Source organism: Semicossyphus pulcher, unplaced genomic scaffold (assembly GCF_022749685.1).
Source record: "Semicossyphus pulcher isolate SPU_LCO1_2020_fin unplaced genomic scaffold, fSemPul1.0.p SCAF_10, whole genome shotgun sequence".
Taxonomy (NCBI): Eukaryota; Metazoa; Chordata; class Actinopteri; order Labriformes; family Labridae; genus Semicossyphus; species Semicossyphus pulcher.
This window is the reverse complement of record NW_027211604.1, coordinates 9650498-9668758: the sequence shown is the minus strand read 5'-3', so window position 1 is coordinate 9668758 and position 18261 is coordinate 9650498. Positions and strand designations below refer to the sequence as shown.

Genomic DNA, 18261 nt, shown 5'->3' with positions numbered 1-18261 from the left:
ACAAACAGTAAATAGGAACTGCATAACATTAACAGCATATAAACACTCTGAGGAAGGTGTTTCTTTATGTCCAAAGCAGGCATGTGTGAATTAAACAGACATTTGCATAAAGAAAAATGCACATAAAAATCATCATATGCAAATTCAGGCAACGAATATGACAAACACATGAAATGAGCCAGAAGGGGAAACATGTCGTCTTACCACCGTCTGATGATTGACCTGAATGACTTCATCTCCAGCGTGGATTTTCTTACAGCGGTCAGCCAGAGACTGATGGACAGACAGAGAGACAGGCTCCTTATCTGCTGCTGGATTTGATACAACAACCTCACTCTACATATAAAACTGCATGTGTGAACACAACGAGGCGTGTACTCACTCCTTCTGTTGTCCCAGTGATTACATGCAGACCGTCGTATGTTGATTTGATATACATTCCCTGTGGGGAGAGAAGGAGATAAATAATTACATTTTAAAGATAACTCTAAAATGACGCTCATTACACGCAGTGCATCTCAGCTTAGCAAAACAGCCGTTTGCAGAAGAGACAAAGTTTGTTGCATGTTTGCAAATCGTAGCATTTGTGTTAATTAGCTTTGAGAGCAAAAAGGGAATTTTAATCAATCGCACTCTTTTCTAAGAAGCAGTGAAAGACATTGTCTCGTGTTTTTTATACCGAGTGCAAATTAGCATGATCAGACAAATGTTTAATCAATACAGTGAGGTCCTCAAATATCTAAAAGATGTCCTTTTTAAAGAAGCAAAGCACAACATGATTTAAAGCCACGTGGCGAGTCTCACTCAGATGCTCGGTCAAGCAGGCTGAACCACATTGAGGATTATTTATCTGCAAATACGGTTGGTATGTTGCACCAAAGTTTTAACTAAAAAGTCTCCAAAGTGCACTACAAAGACACACACACACACACACACACACACACACACAATCACAAACACAACTGCATGAGTACACTCGCTTTCTTACACACAAACACGCAGATACACAGAAGCAGCATGTCAGTCTTCAAGTCGAGTGTAAGAGGTTTATTTATAGGCCACTCGGCCCACTGTTGTGTTCAGGTTTCACTGAACGGATGAGAGAACTTCCATGTCCCCTGCTGGCATTTATGTGTGTGTGTGTGTGCGTGTGTATGGGGGGGGTGGGGCTTTTATTGTGGCCCCAAGCAGGGCGCTCGTGTCTGAGTGTAGGTCAGAGTGAAGATGGAGTCCAACAAAGTGCTGATGGTTATACAGAGGCAGGAAATAAGATTCTTTTCTTCTTCTACTGTAGTCACAGTAGCTAGCATGTCCCAAAAGAAGGTAAATACACAGAAACCTTCGCTTTGCAATCTGAACATTTAAGTATTTTGCTCATTTCCACAAGGGCGACACGCTGTTTTCATGTTGCGTTTTGTCGGCTGACTCATATGCCCACGAGCTCAGCGGAACCCAGTTTTGGGACAGCTGCAGTGAGCTCTAATATATACAAGGCAGTACAGCAGAGCATGGTGTTTATGCTTTACATTAATATTCCTATTTTTCTTACATGAGGAAAAAAGATACCAAGAATCACAAACCAATTAAAAAATTCAGCGTCCAATTCTGTGCAGAAGGAACCTCCTGGATACTGTGGACGGTCGTTATCAGCTAAGTCTTGGTGACGGCCGCAGTCACCGGGGACACTGTTTCTGCAGAGACATGTGCTGTGTTTATAATGTCATGTTCCAACGCCTTAAGCACAACGAATTCAATCCTCTGCACCTGCATTGTTAGGGCTGGATTCACCTGTAGGGGTTAACAGGCAAATTCACTGATGTAATTAAGATCGGCCAACCCTCTAAGTAACGAGCCAGTGTAATTTACAGGTCTACAAATTATGCAAAGTTAGTGTTAGTGAGCGATTCAATTCTGCAGTGAGTGAGATACATGCTGCAAGATAGTTTGCACATGCCTTAATCGCAAAGGTCAATATGCTTTCAAGGTCATGCTTTTAGGAATTCTGTAATTAGTTTCTTTGTCCAGCAGCAGCAGAATCATCAGTATCAGTGTTGTACTTTACTTTGTCTGTCGCTTTTCTGGTGTTCATTTCCCCAAAACCTGGAAAACAACAACCTGATATTTTACCTTTGTTCAACTGTGTTTAAGTGCTTATATTCAGCTGCATGCTGTCTCGTAGGGTGTGGGGCTTGTGTGCTTCTCACAGATTGTTGTGTTTACCAGGAAGAAGAGTCTCTGCTGTGTGACGCCGCTGAGTAAAGAAAGCCAGCACCAACATTTTGGGAGCTCGGTCCACAGTAGCTACTTAACATGTGACTGGATGACTGACTTCTTAGATCTTTCATTCCTCAAATTCCTGTAATATTATAAGCAGTTCATTAGCGACGTAGCTAACCTTACCGAGGGTAACACTTTAAAATATAGCTTTCACTAACAGACTAAACACTGGAAGGCCATAAGAGGAAATCTGAATGAAATGTTGCATTATGTCTGTTGCAATCTCCGAACCTGTCGGCTATCATCTGATGGCGATACAGCCTCTAGGAGAAACTGTGAACATGCTGGACATTAAATCCCCCAGAGGAGAGCCGGTTTATCTGTTCCTGGTGAGTCTCAGTTTCACTGTAAATACTTGATTACAAAGAGGCTGCACTCTGGCTAACGACTGCGGTATGAACCAGATAAAGAAACTGTTTTACTTGTGGTTTACTTGAAATTAACAGGTCGTAAGTTTGCTGAAATGTCGACATCATGATGCAGATAAGTAAAAAGTAAAAATGAAGCTTTGTCAGGTCTGTCCTCAAGAGGAGAAGAAAACTTCTTTTAAAATGCTCGTTTGTTGAACGGAGGTAGGATAATTTCTGATGCATTCGAGGAAGTCGGGAAATCTAAACGCTGAACGGCTTTCGTGACACAGCGTCAAGGGAATTTATCTCAAGTTGAATTTTAGACCTAGAATGGATTGTTAGCTGTTAGCATGCAGACGTCTGTTTATAGAGATGAATAAAAAGGTTAATCATCGTCAGATAGCCGCTGACGAGAGCCGGGATGTCATTACGGCACATAATGTTCCGCCTGCTTTTGCTCGACTGTTATTCCTGCATAAGCCGCAGCCTGCTGATACGTGATTGGTCAATATTACTTGGACACTTCCCGTACTAAAATCCGGTAGAATCCTTAGGCATGCTGTAAATAGAGATTATGTACTTGTAAATTTCAATTGATCAGGAACTCTTCCCATTATAGGTCATGGAAAGGTTAAGTTATGGATTGACTGTAGTGAAACTTATGGGGAGGTATACTGAGAGTATTCAGTTACACTGATGTTATATATATTATATAACTGTTGACATAAAGTAAAAGATTATATATAGACTTAAAGTATGATCACTACCAAAAACATATATTACACAGTTACTACCAGCTATCTTATTAGCTTGTAAAGTCATACCCCAATACACATGTCTATATTAACGTATTACAACTCATTTAAATACAATTAAAGTTACTAAAACCTCTTTACAGCTGACTGCCTAATTCCTCAGCTATAGTAATACATCTGTTTCCTTTTACGTCCATATAACCAGCTAATATTTTATCTGTTTCTTGGGATTTAAAAGATCACAGAGCATCTTCTAATGACTTACTGGGAAGATAACAGATGAGAAATGACCAACAAATGTGTGTTTCCTAAAGTCAAACTGACAGTGAATCTTACCAGTCCTTCAGTGGATTTGATGTTGGCGAGCTGCACGACCTCCAGATGTGCAGCCTGGGACACCATGGGGTCAGAGGACAGGGAGATGATGTGGTCGCACACGCCAGACAGAGTTTTACACTGCAGAGGACGTATCAGGTGGTGAATATAATATCAGTGTGCTCATTCCAGTCTCTGTTACATCTGATGAAAGGTAATAAAGTCAACAACTCACCACATGCAGGATTTTGTTTTCTGTTTCGTACACAGAGCAGTCCTGGGGAACATTCAGAGAGCACTGTTACCTCAAGAGAACGTGTCAAAATGGAGTTATTATTGGCATTTCTGCTGTAGGTGGATATAAGCAAAAACCGAGCAGCTTGGCACCTATAACCCCCAACACTCCCACACAGGCATGCACAAACACAAAACAAATGAATCACCATGCGGAGGCACGTCCCTCTCTCTCTCTCTGTCTCTCTCTCTCTCTCTCTGACAGTCTTCCTCTCTCGTCCTTCTTCTCTCTCCCGATCGCCCTCTTTCACTCCCACCTTCAATTTTTCCCACTTACAGTTTTTCTCTTAACTGCACATAAACATCGTTCTCCACAGAGATGTCCGGAAACCTATTCAGCAACTGCTGCAGTTGTTTACTGGTCTGTCAGGGTGGTACAGGACTGACTGTGAGAGTCAGAATTTATGAAATGAAAGTCCGGCTTGATTACTTGTATTTCTTACACGCACTGATGGCTTTAATTTGTAAAACTAGAACATCTGTAAATTAAAAGTTAATGACATTTTAACTTGTATTTTAGCTTAATTTGAACTTACACTACAGAGACGGATGAATGACACTGCCTTCACTGATAGATGTAGTCCTTATCATTGCCTCTGATAGTATAGCTTCTAGGTTGCCAAGTGTTTTGGATCCCTTTCTTCTTCTGTTAAATCAAATCTCAAAAATTATCAATCAATAACATATTAAGTTATTAAGCCAAACTAAAATCTGTTGTCTCACAAGCTGAGTTAGAGATGATTACTCATGCTTCTGTTTCTTCTGCTTCTGAAACTCCCTCATCACCCGCCTCAGTGAGTCCTCCCTCGAATGCTGCTGCAAGGTTGTTAACTAGTTCTAGCAGGTCAAGTCACATTACACCCAAGATAGTGGCTTCCGGTTAAATTCAGGATTCATTTTAGGTCCTTGTTTTCATTTATAAAGCCCTGCATGATCTGACACCTGTGGACATCTCTGACCTACTCCATCCCTACACCACCTGTAGATCCCTAAGGTCTTCTGACCAGGGTCTACTTGCTGTCCCTCGCGTCCCACTGAAAACAAAAGGTGATCGTGCCTTTGAATTTGTGACACTGTGGAACACTCTACCTGTGCAGAAACGCTCTGCAGTTTCTACTGATGCTTTTAAAAATCAGCTTAAGACACATCTTCTTAAACTGCCTTTTGATCATCTCATGTAATTTTGCACATTTGTAGTTTTGATGACTATTATTGTCATATTTTGTGAAGCACTTTCTGACTTCTTTCCAGCTCTTTGAAAGGTACGATACCAAATAAACTTTACTTAAATTATCTACTGTTGTTTCAACCTTTAAAGCCCCCCTCCAGTGAAAATCAAGTGTTTAATTGTAAACATCTCCATGTGGTGTTTTTCATGTGCTACAAAGACATATCAGGGACAACATAAGCAGTCAGCTCCATGGCTGGGCCTGTCTGCTTTTAAACTGCAGTGTACCAAGGACAGGCTGAACAACACGTTTTCAGATTTGCAGGTTTGAGACGTCACAAACCTAAGGAGCCAATCCTGTTAAAGGACGGGGCGACGCTATGCATATCATTATGTGTAACCTATGGCAACCACTTCAGCGATACACGAGCCAGCTGTAACCGTCATTGTAATGTTTGCAAATTCACGACTGATTACTTACGTTAACGTTACTACTGCTAATTACTACATTTCAAGCTAGCTAAGTTTCAACAAGTTGCCACTAAACGATGGCAGAGACGTGTTTTGTTTTCGCGACAGACGGGGCGGTTGGAAATAGTTGCATAGTTGGCGGGGTCTATGCAGATTTGGGAATTTTTAATGAGGTAGAAGGAGGAGATGTCTTGGGAGGATTTTTACGAGGTAATTAAATGTATTTTGCAGAAAAACATATCAGACACAATTTATTATTTCAAGCAGAGCATTTTATATGTGTTCAAACATGACTGGAGCTGCTCTTCAAGGTTAAAAGAATACGTATATGGATGCAATGCATGCATTTATACATAGGAGCTGTGTCGCGGTATTAGAGGCTCTACACTGGGTGTTTTTACAAGGAATTAAGCGTAATGCTTCTAAAGACTTTTTTTCCTTTGAAGCTCAACAGGAATTATTTCCAGAACATCAGCTATTAAATAAACATATGCACACGCTGTATATGCATTATGTGCAAAAACTTTTAAACACATAAAAACATTGTGGACACGGGTTTACTCAGAAACTTTACAATGCATTTCCTCATCCCTTTATTCCTCCGATGGAGGTTTTTCAATTTAACTGGGATAACATGTTTCCTGGGTCTGAGCTTTATGTAACAATATTTTATCATACAACTTATTTACCTGTTGCACGATTGTGGTGAGCTCCAGACACAGCTGGATCACGTTGTTTCTGGTCACGGAGTAATCTGCCACTGCAGCAAAAGGAGACCTGAAAAAGAAAGAGCACCTGAAATGAACCATTAGATCATTCTTCCTCTGAGACTCCATCACTGGTCAATGTGTGGGACATTTACACACACACAACGTCTGTCTACTACACTGTCTACAGTTTACAGTTAGTTTGTGGTAAGTCAGATTTTACAGAACAAATATCAATCCTTGCATGCACAGATTAAAAAGTGTTAGAAGTAGCTTTAAGTATATGAAACAGTAATTCCTCATGTAAATAAGAGCTGTGGAAAGGTTAGTTACACAAACAGCCTAAAAATCACACTAATTTCCACATTTCTTTTGTCTCCAGAGCCCATCAGCCGAGCCTCCTGAGTCACATTTAGCCTGCAAAGTGTAATTTAGTCAACAATGATGCCTTCAAACATGAAAATCAAACACTAAATATTCCATTTTAATTGGCTGTGATGCGTTAGATTATGTAGATCGTGATTTTATGGGAAAAGAAACAATGATTCACTTTGTTATTTCTGTTGAATGCTGTCTGCTTTGAACTTCTGAATCCATCAAACACACACACACACACACACACACACACACACACACGCAGATGCAAACACATTGGCAGAATCCCACAGAGGAGGAAAGGATAAAGAAACATATAAATAGACTTGCTCAGTGCCTTTTTGGCCACCCTGTCAAAGTCTTCTTATATAAGGCCTTTACTGATCTCTGCCTGTCAGCTCATTTGGCATGGACATAACATAAAACACAAAACGGGTCCGTATGTGGTAAAAAAAACACACAGCGAAATCCCCAAAACACAAGACAGGAACCTGTGAGTGACGCCACATAAACACGGCTGTCTCCCACTCCGTAATGAAGCCATTTTTTTTATATATTTAATCTGCTCAAACGCAGAGTTATTATGTTTGCTTGAACACAATTAACACTGTCCTTAGTTTGTCTGTAAGATTAAATCAAAGTGTTGCAAAATTAAAGATAAAATAAGTGACAACCAAGCTGACGCTTTAGCATCGTACTGCAAAATGTAAATGAAAAACACTGTGTATGAATGCTGCAGTGTGTGCGTGTGTGTGTGTGTGTTTGTATTGTGTGTCTATCTTTAAAGGTGTGGGTTTTGCTTCAATACTGGGGGGGCGACATTAAGACATGAAGTGGGAGGTGTGGAGTCCTTATACAGGAACTTTTAGACCTCAACAACTTTATTTGAGGCATTCTGGTAAAATTAGCCTTTCAAAATAAAAGTCCTCTGCTACTTTCATGTTTTTATTGTGTGGATAAACACTCAGGTTGTCAATATTGAGGACTTGAGACATGCCCACAAATGTACTATTATGTTTATGTGTGTATCTAAATGTGTCAACACATACCTCATAAAATGTTTTACACGTGCAACTTTTTGTAGTTCTCACCTGTCCAGCCACGCCAGGAGGCTTTTAGCCGCAGCGATCAGGTCCACCACGGAGGTCAGAAAGTCGTTGGGCAGCTTGCGCGTGGCCCGGCCGTCGTAATGCCCGCTGCGCCGCCTGCCTGTGATGAAGTTCTGCAGGTTCTTGGCAGATGCATTGAGCTTATGAGAGAGCGTCTTCAGATTCTCCGTCTCCAGCCCGTAATTCTGGAGGAGAGAGGAGAGTAAATTCACTTTGTTTGACCAGTTTGTCTCTGTTTGTTTTTGCTCTGATGCCTTCCAAGAATCTCTCTAGTGTGACGCTGCTCTGTGAATAAAAGAGCACTGACAGGGGGCCCACCTTGTGTCGCTACAGAAGATGCTGCTCTTATGAGAAACATGTGAGGAGGAAACCAATGACCCATCCACACAGCCCCGCTCCCCCCAGCTGTCACTTTGCATGTGTAGAGAAAGCACAACACTCATTATCCTGAGCGCAGAGCTGCACGTGGAGGCCTGTGGGCGTCCGTCACGTCACACTTTCTTGGGAGGGGAGAGCGCGGCAGGAGCGCCACTAATCATATTTAATACAGCAGCGCCGGAGAGACTTTAAACTAAATCCCAGTTACATAAGGAGCTTTGGGGCTCAAGCAACCCCCCCCTCTTCCCCCCCGTGCTGCGATGTGGGATGAGAGGACTTTAGATTCAGATTGCATCTGTGACCTCGGTCCACTAAAGCTCCACCCGTCTCTCTCTGTGTGTGTTTCTCTGGAGCTCGAACACATCTTCATCTCTTTTCAGCACTCTCTCCTTCATGTCTACTTCTCATTCAGCCCCTAACATCCTCTCTTCACCTTCAACACTACATTAGATGGGCTTTTTATATAGATTAATGGTTCAAGTACGTTTCTTTTTTAGAAACAAATAACAAAAACAGGCTAATTTCAGCCGTTCCAATGTGAGGATTTGCTGTTTGCTCTGTTTTATATCACTGGAAACTAAAGATTTGATGACATCACTTCAGGCTTTTAGTGTAACAGGCATTTCCCTCAAAAGATCATCGACAAAATAATCTGAACATTACTCGATAAAGATACAAGATGTTAAAATGTTTCAGCCCTTTTGAACTTTTGTTGACCTTATAAGATTTTCCCCATGGTGCTGCAAATGTTAAGGAAAACAGGCTGGGATGTACGGCAGATATTCTGTGCATTTCAAAATAAAAGTCTGGAAAATATAGTGCACATTCATAGACAAGTGGAAAAATGTCTCTTATTTTGGAAAACAATAATGTATATTTAACTTAATAACATGTTTTTGATCTGATTGTTACATTATCTTTTATCAGGAACTACTTCATTTCCACTGGACGGTTAAAGAGTCTCCTGAAGGGGCGGTTACATCATCCTCTGTGATCCTGCTGACCTGGATCACGGGGTGACACAGATCTGAGGTGGCAGATTTATTACCAGCTGTATTAATATCAGCTTTTTACTGTTTCCAGCAGCACATTAACCCAATCAGCAGAGTGTCGTGCTGACATGCACAAAAACTGGTGTTTCTTCGGCTTTGAGCAGAAACCACTTAAAATAGGAGGCTGTAATCCATGTCAGCACTCATGACAGCTGGAAGGATTGCCTGCAGAGGAAATCTTCCCCAGATTATTTACTCTGATAGATTTGCCAAGATGTTTGAAAGTTTAGTTAAATTAAAGCACGCTCACTAAAGGCTCCGATGTGTCCATTTTCAGGACCAAAATAAATGATCTTTCTAGCTTGATGATACCATAGTTTTGGGGTGAATTCAGGAAGATTTCAGAAGTTTCTGATGAGCTGAGGGAGCATCAAATGTGCGTCTCATGCTTCCTCCAACAGTGACAAAGTGACAGAACAGAGTGGTGGGTAGATCGAGTGGGAAGCTTGGACTCACCAGCGCACACAGTAAGTCCACAGCCTCCAGGATGAGCTCCTGGTGGCCGATCCTGGACACCCCCAGATCCTCCAGCTCCTGGTGGGTGATCCGCAGCAGCTGGTCCCCCCCTACTTTCTCCCTCTCGAAGGTCTTGATGTACTGCTGCAGGCAGTCGTCCAGGCCTGAGGAAAGCACACATGATGACAAGACAAGTTTCAGTACAGCACGACAACAAGGTGAAAGTGTTGTTTTCTGGCAGCATCAGACTTCCTGATTTCCTGTGAATTTGCATAATGTTTTCTAATGGAGCCGCTTCTCCTGCCAGAATCTGTGCTGTAAATCTCTGAAGTGTGAGCACAGGTTGTATTTTGTTATGTCCCAAAGTGTGAAACAGTCCGTGTCAGAGAAGAAAACTGACAGGTTCCCCCTCCTCAACAGTCCTGAGGTGCATTTAAACTAAAAAGGGGGCTGCGTGTCTGTGCTCGGCGTGTTTTACATCTCTCACTGCAGCAGCAGGTGTGAAGTCGCTCAGCGAAGCAGCTAAAGAGGAGCAGCAGACTAAAACAAACCCACTGATTCTGCAGCTCCTGCCTCAGTCTGCGGTTTGCACAGTCAAAGCTGATGTTTTAAACTGGAAACTTCACCGTATAAAATCATGAACTCTTACAAAAGTGTTCATTCTAACAAAACTGCGTCACATCGCGTGGACTTTAAATGAACCCTTCATTAACACAACACATACACACATATACATCTTTGCACACAGGTGGTATTTAAATCAGGAGCATTGTTGGAACTGCATTTTCTATAGGTGTTAATGATACTGTGTCCACCCTCTGCCTCCTTTCACTGCCTAAACATTGTAAAATAATGTTCATACCAAGTGCATTGTGTGCTGTTATATCATCAGGGCCCTGATGAAGACCCAACAAGCCGGCTATTTTTAGACAATGTTTTGCCATGTGAAATAAAGGCTTTTTAATTCTACGCAAATCCTACAGTGTGCCTTGTTGTTTTTTTTAAAGATTATTTTTTTGGCCTTTACTGAGAGAGAGGACAGGGGATCGTGTTGGAAACAGGGGAAGAGAGAGTGGGGGACGACATGCAGCGAAGGGCCGAGGGCTGGAGTCGAACCCAGGGCCGCCGCACCGAGGGCTAAGCCTCTGTACATGGGATACGTAATTTAACCACTGAGCTAAACTGGCACGACGCCTTGGGTTGTTTTCTGAAGGACAGTTACATTTCACATGTTTAAATGAGTTCATTTTCTCAGCCATGCAAGCCCCCCTCAAAGAGGAGTCAAGTAAAAGCAGTTTATTTACAGTTTTTAGCTGAAAAATAAAAGCTCAATTTCAAGGCTGCTAATATTTCTTAATTTTAATTAATCTGCTGATTATCTTTTCGGTTTATTAGTTAACCATTTTGTCTTTAAAATGTGGAAAAATATGGGAAAATATGCATCATAATTTGAGGAGGTCAAAGGTCAAATTGCTTGTTAAAAATCCATATTAATTTTACTGTCGAGACTGCTCAGAACATTAGCCATGTTTGACATTTGAGATGCTGGAAGCAGTGCATTTTGGGCATTTTTGCTTATAATAATTTAGACAGTAAATCTATAATGAAAAAAAGCTGCTGATTGACTAATTTTTTTATCATTCCAGCTTTCTCTCATTTATAAACATATAAAAGTGGATGTCACTAAAAGTGCCCTGCATGCTAACTGGCTATCCTTTTACCATCAGAGACAGAGAAAGTAGCCTTTGTAAAGCTTCTTCTATACACTCGGTCTGTTTTCATCTTCTCAGTGGGAGAGGACACACACACACACACACACACACACACACACACTGACAACCCTGTGCTCATCTTTGCTGTGCCTAAACCTGATCAAGCATTCACGTCGGGTTTAGCTGGCAGCTAAACGGTGGAGAGGGAAACATAGGGAGTTTAGTGGTTTTGCATAAAATTTAAAGGCTTAGCTAATCAGCCTCTTTACCAACTTAATTGAGACTCATTATGTCGATGAAGTATTCCCTGTGTTGCCGTAGAAACCATGAAGCGAGGGTTTTGGCAGGGATTCTCCCCGACTGCAGGACCAAATGAAGAAATAAGTAAGGAGAGGACACGATGCTTTGCACAGCACTACAGCATCAGTGATTTAAGAACTTCAGATCATGCAGCAACATTTTGATGAGTACTCTGTAAATCAAACTACTCTTTTTATGAATGCTTAAGTTTGGAGGTTCCCCCTTTGAAAATGTCTTCTCTTGTTTTATAGCATCATGTCACAGAACACCGCCCTTTACATGGAGCATACTCTGCTGATTGCGCTAAGTAATCTCCGCTACATCGATTCCCCCGACCATTTCATGCACAGGTCAGATTATGAGGCCGGCTGGAGAGAAATTAAAAGCGCAGCACTGACACATCCTGATCTCCGTGCTCGATAATCCACTGGTAATGTGAGGAAAGAGAGACGTTTAAGGCTGTTAGCATTGTAAGAATGGATTTATGCTAATCGGACTTGTCATTGATCACTGTCAGTGTGCGTCGGTGTGAGTGTGTGTGACAAGGAGAGTGCAGGAAAGAGAGAGCAAGGATACAACTGATATACTTAAAAAAAGAACATGAATTATGATAATGCACACGGTCAGGGGGAGAGCAGAGATTATACTAAGCCTGAGCATTTGGCCTCCAAAAACATCCAATTCATAAAACAATGCTAAAATGCAGCTATCATGTGTGTTTGCACAGCTAGCATGAACACATTTTCTGGAATTCTTTCCTCTTTTGTGACGACAATCTCCTCTTTAAAGCGGCTTTGTCACAGCTGGGAAAAGGGCGTCTTGCTCAAACAAAACACTCACAGGGAGGAGGGGGTGGTGGAGAGTGGGATTGTGGGAAGGTCACAGGGTAGGGTGCCCCTATTTGGCCTCCTGTGACATCACAGAGGGGTTACGCTAATAATGGAACCTGTGAACGCTTACGACCAAACCCAGCCAGTGCTGAGGAGCTGGGGATGGATGTAAAACAAGAATGAACCCCCTCCTCCTCCTCCGTCCTCGTCTCCCTCAGTGTCTCCCAGTGCCACTCTGTCCCTCACTTTAAATTACCATTACTGGGCTCTGGGCGCAGAATCGTCTCTGCTCCACTTGTCAGATGTGGGACGCTGAAGAGCCCTCTCTCTCATATCCAATCTCCGCTCCTCGCTCCCTGCGTTTCTCACTCCAGCTTCCAGCTTATTTACACATCGTCTTAGATCTCATGTGAACTGTTGTGGTCGTTCTGTCCTCCCCTTTCTTTCCCTCCTATCACCCCTGTGTCTCCTTTGTGTGCATGAATCCTCCATGAAGCTGTGCTCTTGCATTTTGTTGCCTTTACTCACAAAAAACAGCCTGTTTTTCTAAGATTCAGGTGCAATTTGTAACACACGACTGAGACTAAGAGAGGTCTGATCTTTCCCATCATAATACGTCTGAGCCAGCAGAAAAGGGCCTTCAGGCTTAGAGTTATGAGTAAAAGTGTGTGTGTGTGGGTTGGTGTGTGTGTTGAGGCTGGAAAGATGTATGTTTCATCCAGAGCGTCTCTGAAGGGCTTTGGCCTGACACGTGAGCACGTGGCTCTGCAAAACAACACACAAAACAATTACAGTACTACAAACACACAGTCTTGGATAGCATCCTCCCACCGAGCTGAACATCTCCCCTCACAGTTTGTACATATTTAAACACAACAGACTGCCGGTGGTAATTACTTTGCAACGCAAACAGACAAAATAATGAGTTATCTTTGCCCTGAAAGTCTCCTGATAGGCTTGTGTGGGATATTTATGGGTCTTAGGAGACTGAATGAGCAGACGGTTTCCCTCTGAAGAACCTCTCATCAGACACAGCTTGCAAATATGATGGATGTCAAATCAATTTTAACAACTTTATATCAATCTCCCAAACTTGGCATGAATACCCAGGCCTTGAAGCACCAGAATCTTACTAAGATTGCAAGAGAGTGCCTCGTCATGCATGTGTATTTGAACCCCATTCGTCTGCTGGATATGTTCCTACATTTTAGGGGATTTACACAAAAACAAACTTAAAGTCAGAGCTACTATGCTCCTAAATACTAGTAGATGAGCATCACCTATGGTTTCAGTGCACTATGATGTTTTAAACCTACGCAAGCCAGTCTTGCATGATGCTTTCGAAGTCAGCTGTGACTTTTAAATGACTTGAAGCATCTATACTGCACAGATGGCTGCACGAGCTCTGCTCTTGTCGAGATGATAGCTCTTATTTTACACCTTACACATTGAAATCTTGCTCTTTAACTTGAACCCGGTTTCCTAAACACATATTCTGACCCCATGTCCACAGAGAGGGTTAGTTATTCGCGTGTAATTGCTCGATCTCCGCCGTGTTCCCCAGTTTCCTGCGAGGCAGCCCCGCGTTGACAATAACCTCAGGACACAAAAGAGCTTTAAACACGTTCAGCGCTATTTCAATACGTGAGGATGTAACGAACATGTTGGTTTGACAGGACAAGTCGTGTGTACATTGTAAGTGCCTGAAAAAAAATCGATGATATTGATTTGATGGTGTAATTAAAAGCCTTTAAAGCAGCACACCGATGAGGCTGAACCCCGAGGCTCAGCAGGTGTTTTTGTTCTCTTTTGGCATCTCGACTGAATCCGGGTTCACATGCATCTCGACTCCCACAAAATTCAATGCAAAATCAGTTATGTTTTTAGCTATCATCGTGGCTGAAGCCTGTCTTACCTTTCATCCAGTCCACCACTTGACTGGAGCTCCACTTGCTCACAGGCTCCATAACCAGTGCCATGGTAGAAGTTTGTCTTGTTCACGCTTCACAAAAGAAAGAAAACACTCCAAGAAATCCCACTCCTCCCTCCAAAATCTGCAAAAATAAGGACTCAAAATTGAAAATAAATTAAAAAATTAAAGAATCTCTCTTATTTTTTCTGCTGGGTGTTTACAAACAAAACGAGGTAGGTCCAAAATGTCGCTTTGAGCAGCCTGAGTGCAGCCCAGCAGACTTACGCACATTCCTGTGCTGTTTGCTCGCTTCAAAGAGCTCTTTTACTTGTCATTCATGTCAGGCTCAGTGGCGGTGATGCTGGTGGGTCGCTGCTGCCCGACCCCCACTTCCAAAATACATCCCAGGAAGCATCCAGAGCAGAGGAGAACAACGCACAGACTGTCACTTCATACTGGTGTCTGGGAAGGTTGGGTTCGCTCTGAGCATCCTCCCTCATACACAGACATGGAGTCATAGCCCTCACCGTGCGAAGTGTGTGTGAGTGTATGAGAGGTGATTAGTGCCACAATGAGGGAGCAGCAGTTTTGAGTGGGAGATGTGTCTTAATGGGAATTGATGGCAACCAGATTACATTGGATTTCAATAAGTTTTAGAGGTGAGTCCATGAAAGGATTGGCAGGACTTATTTGTACAGAAGTTAAGGCATGAAAAAGCAGAGTAATAATATGCACGTAAATAGGACAGTCTTTAATGTTTTTATAAAATATTTGTATTATTGTTTTTTAACTAATCTAACTGAGATTTTGATATTATTCAGTAGTTTTGATGTTAAGCTAGCTGCTATCCACTTAACACAGGACAGAAAAGTAGTGCGGATATGAAATTACAATTTGACTTAAGTGTTGAAAAAAGTAAAACAAGGATGTCGTTCTTTAAATGTGTTTCGTCCACAGACTGTGTTGAAGTCAACCACTGATTTATGGACTGCAAATTTGATGAACTGAGTTTAGCATTATGGCTGTTGTCATTTTGTTTAATTAAACCTGAGGGAACAAAATTTGGACAAGAGGATGGAGCTTGATAAGAGCAACAGATTGACAAATGCAAAGCTATCACAGCTGTTCAGTTTGTGCTCGTTGCTAATTCATTAGCTTGCTAATTAGCTAGTTAACAACCGTGTCTACAACAGATTAAGATTCAATTTGTGGTGGTGGCTTAGGACCCAGTAGCTTGGACTCCCAAGCACAAATAAATCAATGTACGAAAAACACAACAAGTTATAACAAGGCATGTATGATGCATATAGAAACAGAAAACTGCTAACTGGTGCTAATAGTAAATGCTAGATTTTCACTCACCGATAAAGCTGGAGCACAAGTTTCTTGGATGGCTTTTTGAGTAGAATAAACCGCACAACAAGCCATAATGTCTGATCTTTGCATTAAAAATATCTAAAAAGGCACCAACACAAATACGGCCAATATGTCAGCTTCAGTGACTGTAATTAGCTGACCTAGCACACCTAGCACAGAGTTTGAAATAGGTCATAGCCCACACTATGCAAAATAATTAAGCCTTAATATAATTTAAACTATTGAGTAATATAGATTTTCAGCCTTTAAGGTTTTCATGAATGAATGAATTTGCTATTGAGACCAAAACTATTTTTGTACCAGGCTGAAAACATTTTTAACTCTGCTAAAGAGTTTGGCATTTTAACATGAGGCCTAATGGAGATTGACTCGCTTTTGCAGCCAACCTCAAGTGGCCAGTAGTGGCCATTTTTCAGCCCCTGATGTTTCCGCTCAGTGTTTTCTTTCTTCAACAGCTGAAAATTATTAGTCAGCCCACATAAAATAAAAATATATTTGTTTATGGTTGAATCTGTTTCTTAGACACTATCGGGGTATCGAACTGAAACTATTGTACGATGTGACTTTAATTGGCCAAGATTTGGGCCTAGGTAACTGTTGGCATTGGTGAGGGTTTGTAATAGATTTTCAATATTGCATAATAATAAGCATTGATGCTGCTTTAAATAAACTGTGGTCCATTTATTCGCCTCACTGCATACAGCAACAATGTGACGACAATAAGCCTTTGATAAATCCACTCCACCTAATACCTCGTGTGACAATGTTTCCTTTGCCTAACCTCTAATTCCCCCGGGCACGTATCACCCCTCATACATGCCAGTGTTTTCTCCTGCCGTCTTTGTCGCTGCTCACGCCTCCATCACACAAAGCGCAGTGTAGCGGTCACTAACGAGACAAGGATGCTTACAGCGCCAAGCTTTCACCATGTAGCCTTTTGGTGTAGCCTGTTAGTGAACAGCTTCAGGGTCTCAGCCCATGTCCTCTGCATGCACTCACTGTGCTGCAGATACATTTTAACTGAATGTCATAGCATTAAGATCAAACAATAAATACTACGATGTTTGTTACCCTTCATAGGGACCTTACTGTGGGTTTGCTGCTTTTATCAATTTATGTACTTTAAAAAGTTTTTCCTCCAAAGATCCAGCAACTATTTCATTCAGAATAACAAGCGATTGTTCTACAGCATGAATAAATGATGAAAATGTGTAAAGTGGCAGAAGAAATTCATCATTCACATCAAATCAATGAGCTACATTCAAATGTTAAACTCTCCAGAGAGCACATACACAGCAGGATGTGACAAAAACAAGAAAATACATCCCTGTAACAATTTACTGACATTTTTCAAAATGTTTCCAACAATATTAAACAAGCAGGTGGCTGGGATCAATAAACCCCAACAGTGCCAGCCCTGACATTCAAGGTAATCAATAATCATAAATCAATAAAGGGACCAGAAGTTCCCCAGCGTGAAGCTTGATTATGTGGCTGGATTTCACCTATAAATGTTAATGAACTCAACATATACAATAATGGACTTTGAACCAGTATAACAGCTGTAATTCTCTCATGAATCATTAAGCAGTAAAAGGGAGATTCCAGCTCTGCACTGGTTGCACATAAACACTTTTGACATACAGCATCAGCCTTGTATAAAAGCAGCGCTATAAATCAAGATGTTTTGCAGAGGGATGCTACAGACATGTGATAAAATGCCTGAAAGGAAAACACACAAAACAATACACTCATAATAGCATCTTTTTAATAGCTAATGCTCAAAGGAATTTCACTAAAGCTTTTACAAGTTGCCACCCAAAGTCGCTGGAGGCCCCAGAGGGAATTCGAGTCATATTAGTTGCCTCAAGTGATGTCATTTGAGTCTGCATCAGTTGAGGCTGAAGACAAAAAAAAATCAAAATTCAAAATCTGCAGGATTGGAGAAAAAAAGATTGTTTCTCATCTGTGTGTGTGGCTTCACACTTTATCAGGTATTACTAGCATGAATCTCCATTCCAAACTGTCAGCTTCGAAGGTGCATTGTGGGAAATGTAGGGGATATATTTTGATATAAAAGAAGTGTGTAAATAATGATTTTTTTTTGTTTGTTTGTCTCATTCTGCCACACTGATTTGTTAAAATTGCATATTAGGCCTATAAGTCAAACAGGGGTGTAGGAGTGTGATGCATAGCCAGTGGAGTGATCCTATAAGATAAGTTGTTTAAGTTCTTTGGTCACCTGTAAGGCCTGATCTGAGCCAGCTGTGCAGACACTGTTTTCACGCATAATGTTGTTCTATGTGTTTATTTAGCCTAAAGATGAAAATTGTAAACATATATCCAGTTCATTATTATTATTATTATTATTATTATAGTGTTATGATTAGAAATTGTAAACAAAAAAAATGAATAGCTAAAAA

At 41.4% G+C, this 18261-nt stretch overlaps 1 protein-coding gene across 6 annotated transcripts in view; it reads right to left on the bottom strand.

The window, feature by feature from the left end:
• The window catches only part of LOC138597330 (connector enhancer of kinase suppressor of ras 2-like), a 35538-nt gene extending 20620 nt beyond the window's left edge, over positions 1-14918 (bottom strand). For 3 of the 6 annotated variants that reach the window (XM_069668922.1, XM_069668937.1, XM_069668929.1), the window contains exons 1-8: positions 14465-14918; positions 9708-9871; positions 7804-8006; positions 6320-6425; positions 3933-3974; positions 3719-3838; positions 383-442; positions 205-273 (exon numbers count right to left, since the gene is read on the bottom strand). In XM_069668922.1, coding sequence (XP_069525023.1) covers positions 205-273; positions 383-442; positions 3719-3838; positions 3933-3974; positions 6320-6425; positions 7804-8006; positions 9708-9871; positions 14465-14528 — 828 coding nt within the window. In that variant the 5' untranslated portion in view covers positions 14529-14918. The remainder of the gene's footprint in view (positions 1-204; positions 274-382; positions 443-3718; positions 3839-3932; positions 3975-6319; positions 6426-7803; positions 8007-9707; positions 9872-14464) is intronic. The other 3 variants (XM_069668945.1, XM_069668960.1, XM_069668953.1) reach the window with 1 other exon arrangement.
• Positions 14919-18261: the final 3343 nt, after the last annotated feature.